Below are 16,276 nucleotides of genomic sequence, written 5' to 3' on the forward strand. Positions count from 1 at the left end.
TCGTGTTGTAACGCAGCTGATGCGTCTTCTTGGGTTCCGGTCGGCGATCTCGGTGATTCTTTCTTGCGATACGTGGCAACGCGCGATTGCCATTTATCATCTCAACCAACAGACGGCAGAGGACATGAACATGAACTTTATCGCTTTGCCCACAGCAAGATGTGCCCCGGCTGCTTCTGCACCAACCCCGTTTTATATATCACAGCCTTTAAAAATGCTTTGCTCGATGCTTTTCACTGCGTGATGTGTGTTTGCTTATCGTACCAGCGCGTGGATTGTCTTTTTTTTTTGTGCTGTGCTTTGCTTTCGCCTTCTACGGCATGCCGACCTACAGCAACATAATGTGTACTGCGTGTAACGGTTACGGCATGTTTCGGGTGTTGGATTTTGTGCGATTTTTTTATTTCTATGTGCTTAACCCTACAACGCCGACAAGTCTGCACGCGTTCAACCTTTTCAGCGCATCCTTCGCGAGCTTTTATCGTAGCTCGAGGCTCGTAAAGCTTGAGGGAAGGTTGTTATTTTTTTGTGAACTGGGTGTCGGCTGTTTGGCACATTTCTCCATAAAAGGTACACCGAATGCGTGAACAGGATGCACGAGCTGGTATTTAAGTGTTTACTGTTGTTTGTGGCTTTTTTTCGCAAATTGGTAAGTTGTTTACTTGACACCGGCATTTTGATCAATCGGTAGGATTTAAGCCGCAAGGCCACACGAGATAACACAAAAGTACTGTGTTGTATTATCTTTTGCCGCTAGTATTACCATTTGTCTGCAATGAGGTAAGTCAAACCTTTTAACCCATTTGATTACAGGTAATGTAAAGCATTCAGTATGGATTGAAGTTAATGTTTCATATTTATTTACACAACGGTAGTTCAGTTTAAAAAAGGGTAGTTTTGAAACATAACAAAAATATTTCAAACCAAAACTTTAAATACTGTAAATTAAAATGTTGCATTCCAATCTCAACGCGAAGCATTTTGCAATACCGTTTCCCATTTTCAGTTTTTTTTTAACAAGACTTTACTAATAAGGAAATACGTTGAGTTCATCAATCACTATCGATTTCCAGCGTTTCCACAGTTAAATGGCAGTGTGTAGAAATCGAACACCATTAGTGGCACTCTTTGCTAAACTAGCTTCAAGTGAACAGAATTAAAACAACTTTTACCCTCCCAACCGACGGCTTCTAAGATCAACCAACGAGCACATGATAAATCATCTTTAATCACTACAATTGATTACCGATCACGCCTCCTTTTCAACGACTCTATTTTTCCAACTGCCCGCCAGTAAATGGACTCCCGTTCCCAATCCGGGACTTTTCAATCACTGATCATCGATTCGGAACGCGCTTGGAGCACCTTCGAATGTGTAACATTGTAGCACCCATCGGTGCCACAAACAATCCGACCAGACTACACCGGGTGCCGACTTTGAAATTGATCGTCAACGGTGTTACAAACCCGCGGCAAGCCCGTTTTCTCCACAAGCAACACAAGTCCAGCCACCAGCCTTGCAGGGAGCTGCAGATCAATCGATGTCGATGCATATGGCACTGCGACACTTGCGACATCGAGATAAGGTGTGAGCAGCGAGCAGCGGCTAGAATTAGAACGGATCGAGCCTTTTACAGGCACAACCGGTGCCGTTTGTGAAATGGTAAAGTTCTCGTACGACGCACCATTCTCAAAATTCAATAAATATTGTTCACCCAATCACACTACCTTTGTTTATTTGTGCAAAACGCGTGTTATGGGCAAAAGCGACGGGAAGTGACGGCAGGGTAGCGAACATTATGTCAAATCAACGATTTTATGATCAGCTTTAGTGAACGAGGTGACGTACGGGCATTAGTCCAGTCGCAAATGAATTCAATCGAACGAATGGTACCATTCGGCAAACCGTTCCAAATTGGAGCCCGTCTTAAATGCCATGCCAACGTTACTAATCGGGAAGATTAGGAAGACATTTATCACGATATTCTACAGTATCGGTGCGAGGGACCACTAGACCGGCACAACCAGAACAATAACAAAGCAGAGCCCAAATTACTTCCTGAATGCAATGATCCCCAGCTCGGCAAAGGTGACTGCAGTTCTTGGTGGCGTTCGAAACGTAAACAGGTTTGGATTTGACGCTGGCGACACACCATCGCTAACGAGCGAGACCTTAAAGTGTAGCGCAGCGTCCAGTTGCTTAAGATGCGACAGCGACCGCGTACTCCACCTTCTCCGCGCCTTTGGCAGACGACTCCGGCCAGCGGGCCACCATACGCCCAACCAGGCGCGATTGTGACGTTCTTGACCTTTTGTGCGAAAGCGGTGAACGGAATTAAGATGCCTGCGGGAAGGATGTAGATCCTGCGGCTCGTACCACCGACCGTATCGCCTCCAGATGACCCTGGAAGAGATACGACCAATGCGGTAACGCGAACGGATGGCGTTGGTTCGATCGGTTGAGCGCTCTGTTTGCGCAATGGACCATCTTTTCGCCCGAAGGCACTCCACCTCATTTGAGAGGGCAAGTGTTCTGGCGCATCCACTGTTGGGTAAACTGGTAATGTGTGGTTGCTCAATGTGTTTCACTTTATTTTATTCCTTCCATTCCTGGGTGCGATCGGGCCGGGCCTGCTATTCTTGTTTTGTTTTGGGGTTTGGACTGGATGGAAGGAGATGATGCAATGAGTGACTGACATTTCATCACAAGGTCGACGAGTGCTCTTTATGTGGCGGCACATCCGAATTCCAGCAGAGCAGGGAGGAAATAAAACATAATCCTTATCAAAGCCGGTCAGGGTGGGTAGAGCTGCGAGGATATTAAGAGGATTTTCTCTTGAAAGATGTATTCTTCGTTAATTCTTATATTATTTTAATTGATACCTTAAGCATACAGCACTATTTAAGCCTGATTTTCATGCTCAGTTTTACTTTGAGTCTGTTTCAAACAAAAACAAAAATAATCTCTCCAGAAAGGGTGATAGCTGTCATGAGGACCATTATACATAGGAAACTGTTTCGTCGATTCTATTTAATAATTTTAGATCGTAAAATCTAGTTTGAAGAATCATTTTCAAATCATTTGTCTCGTCCGGCATGTTTGTAAAACTTTATGACCGTTTAGGTCGTCACGCCAAATAGATATTCCTCTCAGGGCAAAAATCTAAAAAAAAATCAGAGAAGGAGTCAACATCAATTATCCCACATTGACACTTAAAAGCTGCTGTAGTAGCATCTGAATTGACCTATACAACAGTACCAATTTTTCGTACGTCAGCACCCTACAGCACTCACCAATGTCACCAGACATGTTGCCAAAGATAGCAATACAACTCTACCATCGGCCATAACCGGTTGAGCTCTTCATTACACAATCGTCCCGCGATCGTCTTCAGCGACATGCATTTCCTTCCAGCTCGGCGCAACATATCCCCAGTTGCGGCCTGCCTGCCAACGTACGCCACTCGCATTGGCCAAATGTTGATGATACAAAAGCCACCGGTGTGCCCTTACCCGATGACGGCATGATTGCAGGCAATGTCAATCACGGCCACTCGCTATGCAAATTGCGTCGAAACAGTGCGTTGCAAAGGGAAGGGTAGCTGTAGCAGTGCGCTAGCGCACACCGTACCGTCCGTAGGCCGGTGGTGGTTGGCTGATCCGGAACGTGTGGACATTGTGGTTGTCCAGTTGGTGCAAATATACGCTACGGCCTTGACATAAACCGACCAAATTGTAGATAATCGCAAGCTGAACAAATCAATTACGGAGCACTTAGAAGGCTCATGGTGAAGTGTAGACGCTTTACATACGATGGAATTTTATTATTTGGTTTGTCTTCTACACTTTTTACAACAATCTTTTATAGGAAATGATTTAAAGATTGTATTGTGCTTTGCAACGTCATGACCTAATCAAACAATTGATTTAATTCCACCCTCTAACCACACAACACTTGACCTTGATCGATTCGTGACTGCAGTCTATTGATGAAAGTAAGGCACCGTTTGTTCAAGTTCAAGAATTAAGGTCTAGCCCAAGAACACCCAGCCCAACCGTCGCGATCATCGAACCGTGTCGGAACAGTTCACCCACTTTCTACTAACCCTTCGGCATAGGTTGCCCACAGCATTACACCACCCTTTGCAGCAACATTTTGCAATTCTTATAAAAGCAATGTAACTCCAAACATGTATCATCAGTTTGGAAGCTTCTTCAAACACGCGGGTGCATCCTCAAAAAACAGCAGTCAACATGTTCAAACTCTTCACAATCATTTGCCTTGTTGCGTTCGTGCACGGTGCACACATCAAACAGTCGGCGGTAAAGCACAAACCACGCCAGGCAAGCTACCAGCTCGAGGAAGTCGATGCGGGCAAGGAGCTAATGGAGGAGTCGCAGGATTACTACGCCTACCCGAAGTATCAGTTCGAGTACGGTGTCAAGGATCCGCTGACGGGCGATCACAAGAGCCAGTGGGAAATGCGAGACGGTGACATCGTGAAGGGTAAGTTGTGGCACACGGTGAGGGCAGGGAACCAAGGTCCAGAATGATTGTGATGATGCTCTTAATCCAGGATCGTACACGCTGGATGAACCGGACGGTACACAGCGCATCGTCGAGTATCGGGCGGACGATCGGAACGGGTTCGAAGCGATCGTGAAAAAGATCGGCAAACCAAAGCATCCGGAGGAGTTGGGCAAGCAGCTGGCGGTAAAGCAGGCAGCAGACACCCACCATATCGTCGGGCAGAGTTACAGCAAGCTGAAGAAGTTCAGCTGATTCGAAAGACCTAGACCCTTTTGATTTCGTGATGTTGTCATAATGGAATTTACATAGAAAATAAACCCAGTTCAAGCGGATTCCGCTTCAATAGTCTGTGCATTGTGCTGATGTTGTTTTTTTATGGTAGTAGTAGTGAGGATGAAGAATCTATCGGCAGGAATCCGGTTGGTGAAGGCAATAGAATTGGAGATGGAAGCTGGCAAATCTAGTCGTCGTGGTAACGATTTGTAACGCACAGCGTGTGGGTATTGAGCGACAATCGACACATGGTTGTGTATGCTATAGAAATCCGAAGAATGTCACGCTGCGATAGGTGATCGAGGAGGCGTCTTTATTCGCCGCAAAATGTTGGGTTTTGATTAATAGCTTTTTTGCAGCAAGAAGTGCATAGTTTAATTAACATGTTAACCATGTTCCACGCTACCATTTTGTCTGGAAATACGTTGTGCATTGTAATTCGACATGTTTATGCCAGTTTAGATCAGCTAGTAGGTCATGAATGATCCATTCAATCAACTGCTTCCAAGATTTCGATAACTGCTCAAAAATGGATGATCATCAAATCCGTTTAACCTAAATCATCTTCACTCTTTTATGTGTATCTTCCACATAACCTTGAGCATACTTTGCAGTAGTTACTCACAATTAAGTTTCGAACATAATTATGAAAACAGTTGTGACGCTTACCAGCCTTATAGTTAACCATACTGGGCAGCCTCAACTGAAGGTTACTATGTACCGCACATAACAGAACAACGCACGCGTTTTGTCCACTGCCGACCGAAATGCCCAACAACCATCACCTTTCGTACCGAGACAGAGTCCTTCGACATTGTAGTCACTACGCGAAGCGGTACAACCCGTTGATTACTTCATTGTGGCATCTTCGTGTGGCCTCTCCCCCACTCGACTGGTGAGTGTGAGCGCAAAAGTACGGAGCGTAGCTCATCTGCCAAGTGTCTTCGATATTATCTCATATTTTTAAATGTACACAGCGTTTGGAATTAAAAAAAAACAACAGTAATAGCTAGAAACCACTCTCACACACACCGAGGCAACTGTGTTCCTGCTGGGATGTGTGACGACGTGCTGCTCACGTTGCTGGGCCCCATCACTGCGGTTGGTTAGTGGGTTGGTTGGTTGGTGTCCATCATCAGCCTGCTCACCTGCTAGTACGGCACGATCGTTCTCCCCAGCACGCCGGAGGTTAAGACCGGTGATCGCGCTTCGCTCGCTTGATGCTCACCACGATGCTGCGCTGATTGCGTTCCATTGCGCTTGGAGGCGCCTCCTTCAAACACCAATCCCCTTTCTTGCGGCCCCTTCGCCAATTGCTAATCGTTTCATCGGAGATACTTCTAAAAGTGCCGTCTCGCTCCCTCGCTTAATGGAGCGAAGATTGCCAGCCCTAGCCCGGATCCTAATGGCCGTGGCGTGCGGTCGCGATCCTAGGCGCACCATCACGCCACAATTCAATGTACAAATTCACACACACACACACTCACATAAACATGTACATCATCGCATTCGATTCGAACAATTTCCTCTCGCGGCACTCGGGAGGGTGCGCATCGGAAAACCTAATTTTGTGCTGCTGCTCCAGACGAACGGCAGGCAGAGTTTCATCATCCATCGATCGATCGATCGGTGTCGTCGTCATTGCAAATCGTCGCTCCGGTTGCGACATCAGCCCATTCAGCCGCGGTGCAGGGTGTCCCAAAACAAGGCACCGTCCGTATCAGCTACTGAAGGCGTCTGTGTGTTGACGTTTTGAAGAAAAGGAAGAAAACGGAGGGAGAGAAAGCTTGTAAGGAGGAGTTGTAAGTGAGCTATTAGCAGGCAAAAGAATAGCGAATCTTAGTGTCGTAGACCATTGCAGTATCGCAGACGAACACACACAAAAAAAAAACTCAATTAGTGCTTCCAGGTGCTTTTAATGGTGATGTTTGATAGTGTTGATAGTGTGTACAGGCCAGCTCAACCACAACCAAGGCAATCGATTGCACAAAGCCTGTAAAAGTGTTCACGTCTTATTTGCGTCTGTTGTGCCGTTGGTGTATCTTGAAACATCTTTCGTCAGAAGTTCTTTACCCGATGGCAAGAAAAGGCAAGGTGAGTGATTGTAACATGCCCAATCCGCAACGAAGTCCCTGTGCAACTACTACTAAACTTGCCTTCACCGAAAACGTGCCATCTGGTAGTAAGCAGATGAAACATAAAGTACGTGATTGATTGCCGTCACCGTCATTCCCATCCTGTTACCTATTCTCTCTCACTCGCCGCTGCCCGGTGAGAGCAAACCGAACAGTCTTCTTGATTTATGAACCACAATGATTGCAAAACGACAAATTCACCGCAGGATTTAATCCGTTCCGAATGACTCTACGGTGGCTGATGAAGTGCAGTGGAATCAACCCATTCATTGAAAGCTTGCTGGGGGGTGAACTTTACAGCTACAGCTTTATCGTTGTTTCGTGCAGAAAACCTTAGCTCACAGTTATGATGGATTATTAGCCACGGCGCCGTGGATGGGAAGTTGGTTGTGCTGCCACTCGTTAGGGTAATTGAAATCAAGTGAAAAGCTTTCATAAAAAATCACGATACTCTCAATCACGTTGATATTTTCCCATTGACCACCGAGCGAGCCGATGGGGACTGGGAAAATGGTTCAAACAGGGGGCGGAACAATTATCAGCTGCAACGTTTGTTGTGTGATAACGACTATCGTTGGAAAATTATGAAAAATATATTAATCACGATTCATGGTGGGCACCGTTTTCTGGTCGATAAAAATGGAAATTTCTATTTTCACCAGTCATTAATTTTGTCGATAGCTTTTTGTGCCTAATCCGGAACACAATTGCCGCATGGTTGAGGCATTGTGTACTGGAGCATCGTTTTAATACGGAGCAAACACTCTCGCTTTGACTGTGAACAACCTTCGCGTAAAATTCACACGTTTCGGCTACGTTTTGTACCACGGATCGAGCAGCTCACCGTTTTTTATGAACGTTGTCGTTCGAAGCATTTTGCGGAAAGGTAACATTGGTTCTACGATCATATTTGTTTCATATTCAACGACTAGATGAATGATGAGCCCGAGTGAGGCTGAATGATTCAAACTAGCAATTTGTAGAATTCGTGCACGATTTGATTGGAGTGCTTCCTACGCTCGGATGTCTCCATGCGAATTGAGTGGTGAATAGATGCTGTACATTCGGCGCTGCTGTTGCCAGACATGAGCCTTTGCAGTGAAGTGTGGCTTAAAGTAATATTTATTGAACGAAACGTACGATGCTCCCTCCAGTAGGTACGATTCGTGCTACCACACGACTATTTACTTGTAAGCGTACGGGCACTGCTTTAGTGGTCGTGACGATTGGCACGTGTACTGCCAACCACATTGTGATGTGATTGTTCTATACCATTAAGTTAATGGGAATCATTTCTGGAGCTACCATATTTTCGACAAGGTTAGACGATTGAAGCAACTACCTTGTTAAAATTCAAACGCAATGTGTGCGGTTTACACAAACAAACAATGTTTTGGTGATTTATGACTCGTAACTTAATTTGAAATATGAAGACTATGTGATATGGGGTATGTGATTAACATTTTAAAGACTTTTTATGTATTTGGATTAATACATCTGTGTATTCGGAACTAAACATGCATTTTAAATAGAAATTTAGCACAAAAAACTACAACGCGTCTGCAGGCGACGAACCGACACGTCTGTACACCCTGCAACAATGTATCGAGCTGTGCCTTAAAATTAATCAACAAAATGAATTATTCATTTGCCCTAGCCCCTTTCCTAAATTAACCAACAAACCCCAAAACAACCTGTCCGACCATTTTCAATTAACGCTAAATGGTTAGCTTCCTTTAACAGCGAGCCTTTCATCCGGTACACACCATACTGTTCCTTCCCCTTTCGAAGCCGTAATAGACAACACCCTACAGTGACTTATCATCGTCAACTCGGTAAACCTTCACAGACGGGTACTTCATCATCGGTGCACCGAGCTCGATCGACGTACTCTACCGGCACCTGCGCAGATCGAGTGTGCTGATCGTTGCATAAAACTATTTTTATGAGATGTTAAAAAGATTTACGATCTATTTCGGCATGATTCAAACACCAGTTCGTGTGGAACAGTGTGAAGAGATTTTTTTTTCGCCGCTTGCCTCTCCACTCACTATAATGTATCCTTATCGGTCCGTTTGAAACGACTGATCCGGTGAGTCGATCGCATCATGTTAGCCATTTAGCGATCGATAAATGATGCGGGCCGCTTGGGGTGGTGTGGAAAATTGTACCCTATCGGGAGTGAATCAAACTCCGGCTCCGGTGCGGTTGCAAATCGGCTTCAATCACCAGACACGAAGACATACCCCAGTCCAAACCGGCGTGGCGCTCCAATGCAAGCCCAGTGGGTTGATAAATTGTTAATAATCCAACCATAAAAGAAAATTTATTAGCCCGCAAGGTTAGAGATGGCGAACCGCTGCCGAGCAGTTCGAAGTGCAGTTGACGATTTTGTGCAGCGCCGACCGGTTACGTACCGGGACGGGCTGTTTCGTTTTTCCCTCCCCACGGAATCACGTGTCGCAAGCGATGCAACCGATAGCCTTACGGGCGGAAGGCCGTCAGCGTGCGCCTCAAATGGCCGGAAAATGGACACAACCTAAATTTTCCAAATCGCTTCAATCCTGAATTGGTTGCGGCGGTGCCTGGGCAGTACCATTATCGCAGCAGTACGTTAGGATCTTCATGTTCGCAGCTGTGGACGTACTTAACACCTGAATCTGGCCAGTGATTTGGTCTCGTTCTGCTACGGAGCACTAGCCCCCGTCACTAGTGGTCCGAACAAATCAGCGCCTTAACACTTGCTGCAATAAGCGGTGAGCAAATCGATCTCTTCCCCAGGAGAGTATGGTTAGCTGCTTTAGTCACTTGTAAAACGATCGACATCCATTCCCTTCGATCGCGTTTCGTTGCAGTTCGAGCGTAAAGCTTGGCACGTGTAATAGTGATGGTCGATTTTTTGTACCAACCTACTCGCGATGTGGTCTATGTGATCTTCAATCGTGCGCCAATTAGTGATTTAATTTACATGCAAATAAATATCACGCCATAGTCCCTTCCCTTTCGAAGTTAATTTGTGTTAAAAGAACGAAAAGCGTGCTCATTAATGACGTCAATCCGATTTTGAAAAATATTGCATACGACGTTTACTGATGAAGTAATTCTGTTTGACTAGGGGCAGTAGCGGTTTATGCGTTGTAAAATCTACATGTTTAATGATGGAATAGAATGTCTGTAGAATATAGAAAACCTACCGCACTAAATCATTTCACTCATTTTACATCTCAGCAAATGCTCGCAAGAAATATTTTGCGGTGATGATCCGTGGTCTTTCCAGTGACCTTTCCTACACAGCTAACCCTGAACCAAAAGATACCAGCCGGCAGCCCCGCCATTAGCCGGCACTGGTCAAAACATTAATTATAACGGATTAATTTGCTGCACCGAAACGGCATTGTGATGACCACAAATGTTCGGTGCCGGGGCAAGGCATCAGAGAGCACCCAAAAAAACACATGACCTTCGCTGCATCCACATGGACGAACGATGGCGATACGCTTCAGATGGGCCGGACCAAGGCCTCCGGAGCCGGCCCTCCGGAAAGTAATTAACATTTGAGAGCATCGTTCCGCACGAGCACAATGGTTGACGTTGTGGAATACAGTTTTTTTTCCCCTCCATCCAAGTAATGCACACGGCTAGATCGCAGCTTTACGATCAATCCATCCATCAAGTTCCCTCGCAGGTGTGAAAAGGGTTCATGAACTCTTTGCAAGGCGATACGGTTTGTACGGCTGGCAGCACCTAACCCATAGGTCAGCGCAATAACGGTGCTGATGTTTATCAGTAAATTGACGACCCGTATGGTTGGAGCCCAAGAGTCGCATACATGCTCATAATAGGTTACGAAAATGCATACTCGACGACAAAGATTAATATGTAACGATATGGTAAAACAGGTAATCTGACATGTTGAGGGAAGACAAAATAGGAGGTTTGACGCTTGAAAGTATTGTCCATTTATCATTGCACACAGATAACTTTTATGGTAGTTTCGGATCCGTAAGGTTCATATCATTAGGCAAGTTTAAAGTATTTCAGGAATACCACAACAAAAATGTGTGAAAATCTCACTTCTCGTGACTCAGTTTAAAGCTATGTGACAAAAATTAACTTCTACAAGAAAGTTCTGCTATGTACAGATTACTACAAGATCTTTAACGCTGCTCTCAATCAAACATCAGCCCTTCACTCATTTACAAACAAAAGAACCGATTGAATCTCTTGATGTCTCTCTTCCGTTACGATCTGAAATAGGATCTTGGTACCAGCAAACCACAATCATCAACCCTAAAGCCATCGCTATGACGAGAATGCATTGAAAATATTTCATAAAATCAATTACATTCTCAAAACGATAAATATCTACCATTATGGTAAACTGCTACAGACCTAGCGATGGCGCAATCGTAAACACGCAGGGTGTGACATTTATGAAGCTCCAACCTTGAACATTTCGAACAGAGCACTAAAAATCTGTAACTACGTACCAGAAAACAACACCCCACGGTAGCAAGATTATCGTAGCCTACTTTGCATGAGAAGAAACAATACAACACGGTACGGATCGGGACGCAGTAGTAGCTGAAGCGGTGTAAAGTGTCCGATGTGCGAGAAATTGAACGCGACACCATATCGCGCTCGATCGCATCGGATCTCCTGCATCGCGGTAGCAAATATTCGATCTCTCAGTCTCTCCGTGGAAATTGGTTCATCTCGGCTGAAACAAGCGCACGGTTCTCCAAGCACCCGTTACCTTTGCTTCAGTCCCTGCACCACTGTCAAAGTGCTCGATCGTCCTTGAGAGGCTTATTATTTTGCACATGGTAGCTGGCAACGGCACAGCCAACTTCAATGCCAAGTTCATACGGCGTCGTAAGAAATGGTATTGCGGACGATGGCACCACAAAAAAAAACAAACCAAGCAGCACCAAACCAGTACCGAGTGAGGTGGGTAGAGAAATACAAACCCCCCAGGGGAAGTGATTCCGGCCCACCAAACTGCCCGAGGGAATCGAGCAAAACCGTTCACCCCGAGAGAACGCTAGCAGATGGTAAGTTTGTGCAGGAGGAAGAACGCAAAAAATGGCATCATTAATGATTGATCATTAAGTGTGCGCCAGGAAGCAGTTGAGCGACTAAAAAAGCACATCCCCTAGAATGACAGCAACTGTTCCGTTTGCTCGTGTCACTCGCGGGTGGGAAGCAAACGTGATAGATGGAGATGGAGCAGTAAAGAAGACGTTCATCAACATGTCTTCAACACGTCAAAGCTGCTGCTGGCGGCATCTAACGAGCTTCAATATATCCTAATAAGCCACCGCTAGCAAGAGGGTCGTTATAGGTAGGCGCAAAAAAAAAGTAGACGCTTTGATGTTCCGTTTCCTGTAAACAAACAATCGCTCAATCTCGCACCTTCTAGCAGCGAAGGGAAAAACCCTCCAAGGAGTTCAGCAACCTGCACCTGTCATTCGTCACGGAGTTGTACATTGATCCGCTGTAGCTGCATGCGGTGATGGGTATCAGACAATCAAGAACCATTTTATTCGTGCCGGTAGGCTTAGCTTCGCCTGCGGGCAGATGAGCTTGCTGCTGGGATCGTGACGCGCACTAAATCTGTAGTAGAGTTAAGCGATTTTCTTTTATGGTTCCGTACCCGTTAGAATGAATCATTGACCAAGGAAGGTTAAAAGCATCGATTGAAGAAGGAGATAATGAGTATTTGTGAAGCAAAACAGCTTGATTCAGTCGTGCTGTGTTTAATGCGACTAGCAAGATTGATCTTTTAAATATCATAGAATCTAGAAAAAGCCGAATTTAATTCAAACTTGAAAGATAAATTATAACTCTACCATTCAATTGAGTCACTAAGCAGCATTTCAAAGCAAAATAAACCATAATGTAGTGATGAGTCATTCATTCCCCAACAATTCCAGTCGTTTAATATTAAAACAATAAACAACATTCAATAAATAAAACGTTCCAGTTCGTCTGCCTCACAGGGTTTGGTTGAATCATACAGCACTGGTTTCACAATTGAAACCGTGCAATAAACATCCAAGAGTCATGGCTTTAATTTAATCAAACTCAGCTGCACAACAGCCGAAAAAATCCCAAACAGCTGAACTTTAGCGTCCGATCAATCAAATCCAATATTCTGCAAACACTACCAAAACGACACTGTCGGAAGCGGGATAAATACCTCATCCAAATGTCAGACCCATTTGGAGCTACCCACGCACGGAATGGTTAGCCGAATTTTGATCCTCCACCACACATACTCTATAGTAGCTCCTGGCACTGGGCAGGACATTGGGATACTTCGGGCTCAATTCACTGCGCCGTATTTAATTCACGCAAAGGTGACAACCACAATTCAAGCCGCTTAACGAGACGCTTCAGAGGAGAGGGGAAATTTTGAAACATTACACGCTGGCGGGAAGCAAGAACACACATCGCGCAACGTAAACAATATAAACCAGCTTTTCTCCATTCCTCCACGGCTCGCAGGGCAAATACCAAGGTCAATGCTGAAATTCGGGAGCAAGTGAGCGGAAACGACGCATCGTCTTTGCCGAGCAGAGGTAAATGACACACAGGCACGCTCAGTGCCCCGTTTCGCGCAAGTCTATGAACTTTAACGATACAGCAAGCAACGAACCGAACGCGCGGCGCGAGATGTTTTTGCCGCAGCATGCCTTTATGACAGGAAGGAGAACATTTTTCATCCATTGTTGTTGGCGGGAGTTGTTTACGTACGCGATCGTACGGGCACACGATCGTTTGAGAACGTTTTATTTAAAGCCTCATTCTCGTATGATTAACGCACAATGATAAAATCAAGCGTTCTTGCGTTCCATTTGGAACCGAGACTGGTTCTTGAATCGGAGATGAGAGACAAAGGGATGAAACTGAAACTCATTTATCGCAGCACGTCTATCTAGTAGCATTAAAATTTCGCATGTACGCGTCCACATTTGGGCAGTGACGTGTGCGTGTTTTAAAAACAGCTAAAAATAATTCTTCTTCTAAGCCTGACCTTATCTCTATCTCGTTCCAGATGAACCTGTTTCCAACGGCTGCCTGTATGTGGCTCGTGGCACACCTCTGCGCCCTGCTGACAGCCGGCGATCACTTGGTCGAGTTCGTGTCGAATTACCAACAGAATGCTGAGGTAATGGTGGTGGGCCGGGAAAGAAATCAAGAAAACGCTAGCAGAGAAAAAGACTTGCTTCCTTACGTCAGGTGTAAATAACGCGATACGAATTACATATCAAATAATAATTAAGGTACAAGTTTGCTTATCTGGGCACCCCTTTCAACCCCTTCTGATACCGGTTGGGGAATGTAAAGAGCAATTTTTCCTCAGCGATCTCGGCAGCATCTAGCGCCGCGTTTTACTCAATCTGTAGCTGTACGTTCAATATTGGCTACCCTTGCACTGCCAATAAATCAAACCATGTGCCGTGTGAGCGCTCTTTAGCTGGATCGAAATAAATGGAGAGCAATGGACGAACAGAAAAATGGTACCCAGGCACCCTTTCGGTCGGGCGTCACTGCACCAGCGCCACGGTTGCAGTGGTCTGAACTTTTCGTCGAGAATTTACGACGCTTAAATTACTTTCAATTAGCGAAAGCGCACATATCTCCATGAGGCTATGCGTTCAAAAACTAGAGGCAGAGAGATAGAGAGATATAGGCAAAAAAAGAGAGAGAGAGAGCGAATGCAATGTGTAGTAAATCACACAAGATCACATAGTGTAGGGTTCAGTGCGATACGCCCGATCGTGGTTGGTGACCAGAACTTGCCGGTGGCAGTCAATTTGCGTGCTTCGCATTTCGCTTACCCTTGCTGGCGGACTTTTTAGAGGTAATAGGGTGCTATCTGCAGGGCGGCTTTGAGATCGCCCGTAATTATGTTTCAATTAGGAAACTGAGAAGCTCATTAATTGGACCGTGCCCTGAGAGCGAAACGAAAAATAAACCACATTTCCAAAGCCGCCCGAGGGACAGCTTACTAAATGGTCTGGCCTTATTGTTACAGATTGATTACTCGTTTCGGTATTACATCGATCATCCGCCTTCCGGGGTGTCGTTCGATCACTGGGAGAATCGAAAGGGTGACCACGTGCACGGCGGTTACGGTGTGCTGGAGCCGGGCGGATTCGTACGCACCGTACACTACGAGGTCGACGGCGATAGTGGCTTTCGGACGGTTATCAAAACAACTGCGCCAGGTAAATTGATTGTTGGCCAACAGAGAACCCATTTCACGTCTATGCTAACTTATACGCCGTGTCGTATGCTTACAGGAAGCTCTCAGCAGTACAACATACACACCGGAGGAAAAAGGACGCCTCCTCCGCAGCCACTTTGGAACACCAAACCGGTCGCCTTCGTGCAGGGCGTCCATAAATCGTAGCCGAGCCCTTGGATGCGACGATACTGAGCATCTCGCGAGCTTTACACGCGATCCCACCGTTCCTTCGGTTTGGGACAAGTTGCATCATAGTAGGATAAATCCGTGTAAAGCCTTGTCTTGCACCATCCAGCTGGAAGATGAATATTTTAGAGTTTACCAATGTTGTCCTCTTCTGTCTGACACAGGCCAATGCTAGTTGATAAGTTGTGTGTATGTTTTCATGCTAATAAATTAGATGTTTCTGTCTACTGTCTCGGAAACGGAAACCGAAAATATGTTTTCTTTATGTGTCGATTTAATTTGCGGTGCTGGATGCTTTTTCGTTTCGATCGATTGGCGATTTTTATCGTACCAACTGTGATTTATGTATACGCACTATAATTATACAGCAAAAAGGTAAAGGTCAGTATGTATGATTAATAGCTGGGTATTTAAATCTATTTTTAACAAAACCTTGAAATTTTTCTAAAGAGTCACAAGACAATTTAACACTTTTAATCCTGCTTACTGCGTTTCTTTTGCAAGTATTTTTTAGATAAAATCTTCATCTTTTGTTTTCTTTGTCTATCATCTGTTCGACGACCTAATAAAAACGTATTTCTTGGCTCAGTTTAATTTAATGATCGATTAAAAATGTTTATGAAGGACGTAGGTAAACAAAGCACCGCGATCATCGCCAAAAACTCTCTCATGTAAACGCGCCAAAACCCTCCCATACCCTGTGCGACAAGCATCCAAGCTCCCATCCAAAATATTCCCATCCGAACGGACAACGTCAGCCGATTTTTGCACCATTCATCATACGTACCGATTTGCCATGAGCTAGCGATCAAAATACATTAAGTTCAAGGGCAAAGCGGTTACCGAAACCGCTAAAACCGAGTTCAATCAACTGTTGGCGTACGGGAGATCAAT

General features: G+C 45.2%; 2 protein-coding genes across 2 annotated transcripts; both read left to right on the forward strand.

Annotated features, from left to right (window-relative positions):
- The first annotated feature begins 4,187 nt into the window (after nt 1-4,187).
- Nucleotides 4,188-4,879, forward strand: LOC1270230 (larval cuticle protein A2B). Its single transcript, XM_308909.3, has 2 exons — nt 4,188-4,507; nt 4,578-4,879. The coding sequence occupies exons 1-2, from the start codon at nt 4,255-4,257 to the stop codon at nt 4,781-4,783; spliced, it is 459 nt and encodes a 152-aa protein (XP_308909.3). The 5' UTR covers nt 4,188-4,254; the 3' UTR covers nt 4,784-4,879.
- A 1,083-nt stretch (nt 4,880-5,962) lies between these two features.
- LOC3290246 (cuticle protein 8) lies at nt 5,963-15,636 on the forward strand. Its single transcript, XM_565358.4, has 4 exons — nt 5,963-6,898; nt 14,000-14,113; nt 14,984-15,176; nt 15,252-15,636. The coding sequence occupies exons 1-4, from the start codon at nt 6,881-6,883 to the stop codon at nt 15,359-15,361; spliced, it is 435 nt and encodes a 144-aa protein (XP_565358.4). The 5' UTR covers nt 5,963-6,880; the 3' UTR covers nt 15,362-15,636.
- Nucleotides 15,637-16,276: the final 640 nt, after the last annotated feature.

Source organism: Anopheles gambiae, chromosome 2 (genome assembly GCF_943734735.2).
Source record: "Anopheles gambiae chromosome 2, idAnoGambNW_F1_1, whole genome shotgun sequence".
Taxonomy (NCBI): Eukaryota; Metazoa; Arthropoda; class Insecta; order Diptera; family Culicidae; genus Anopheles; species Anopheles gambiae.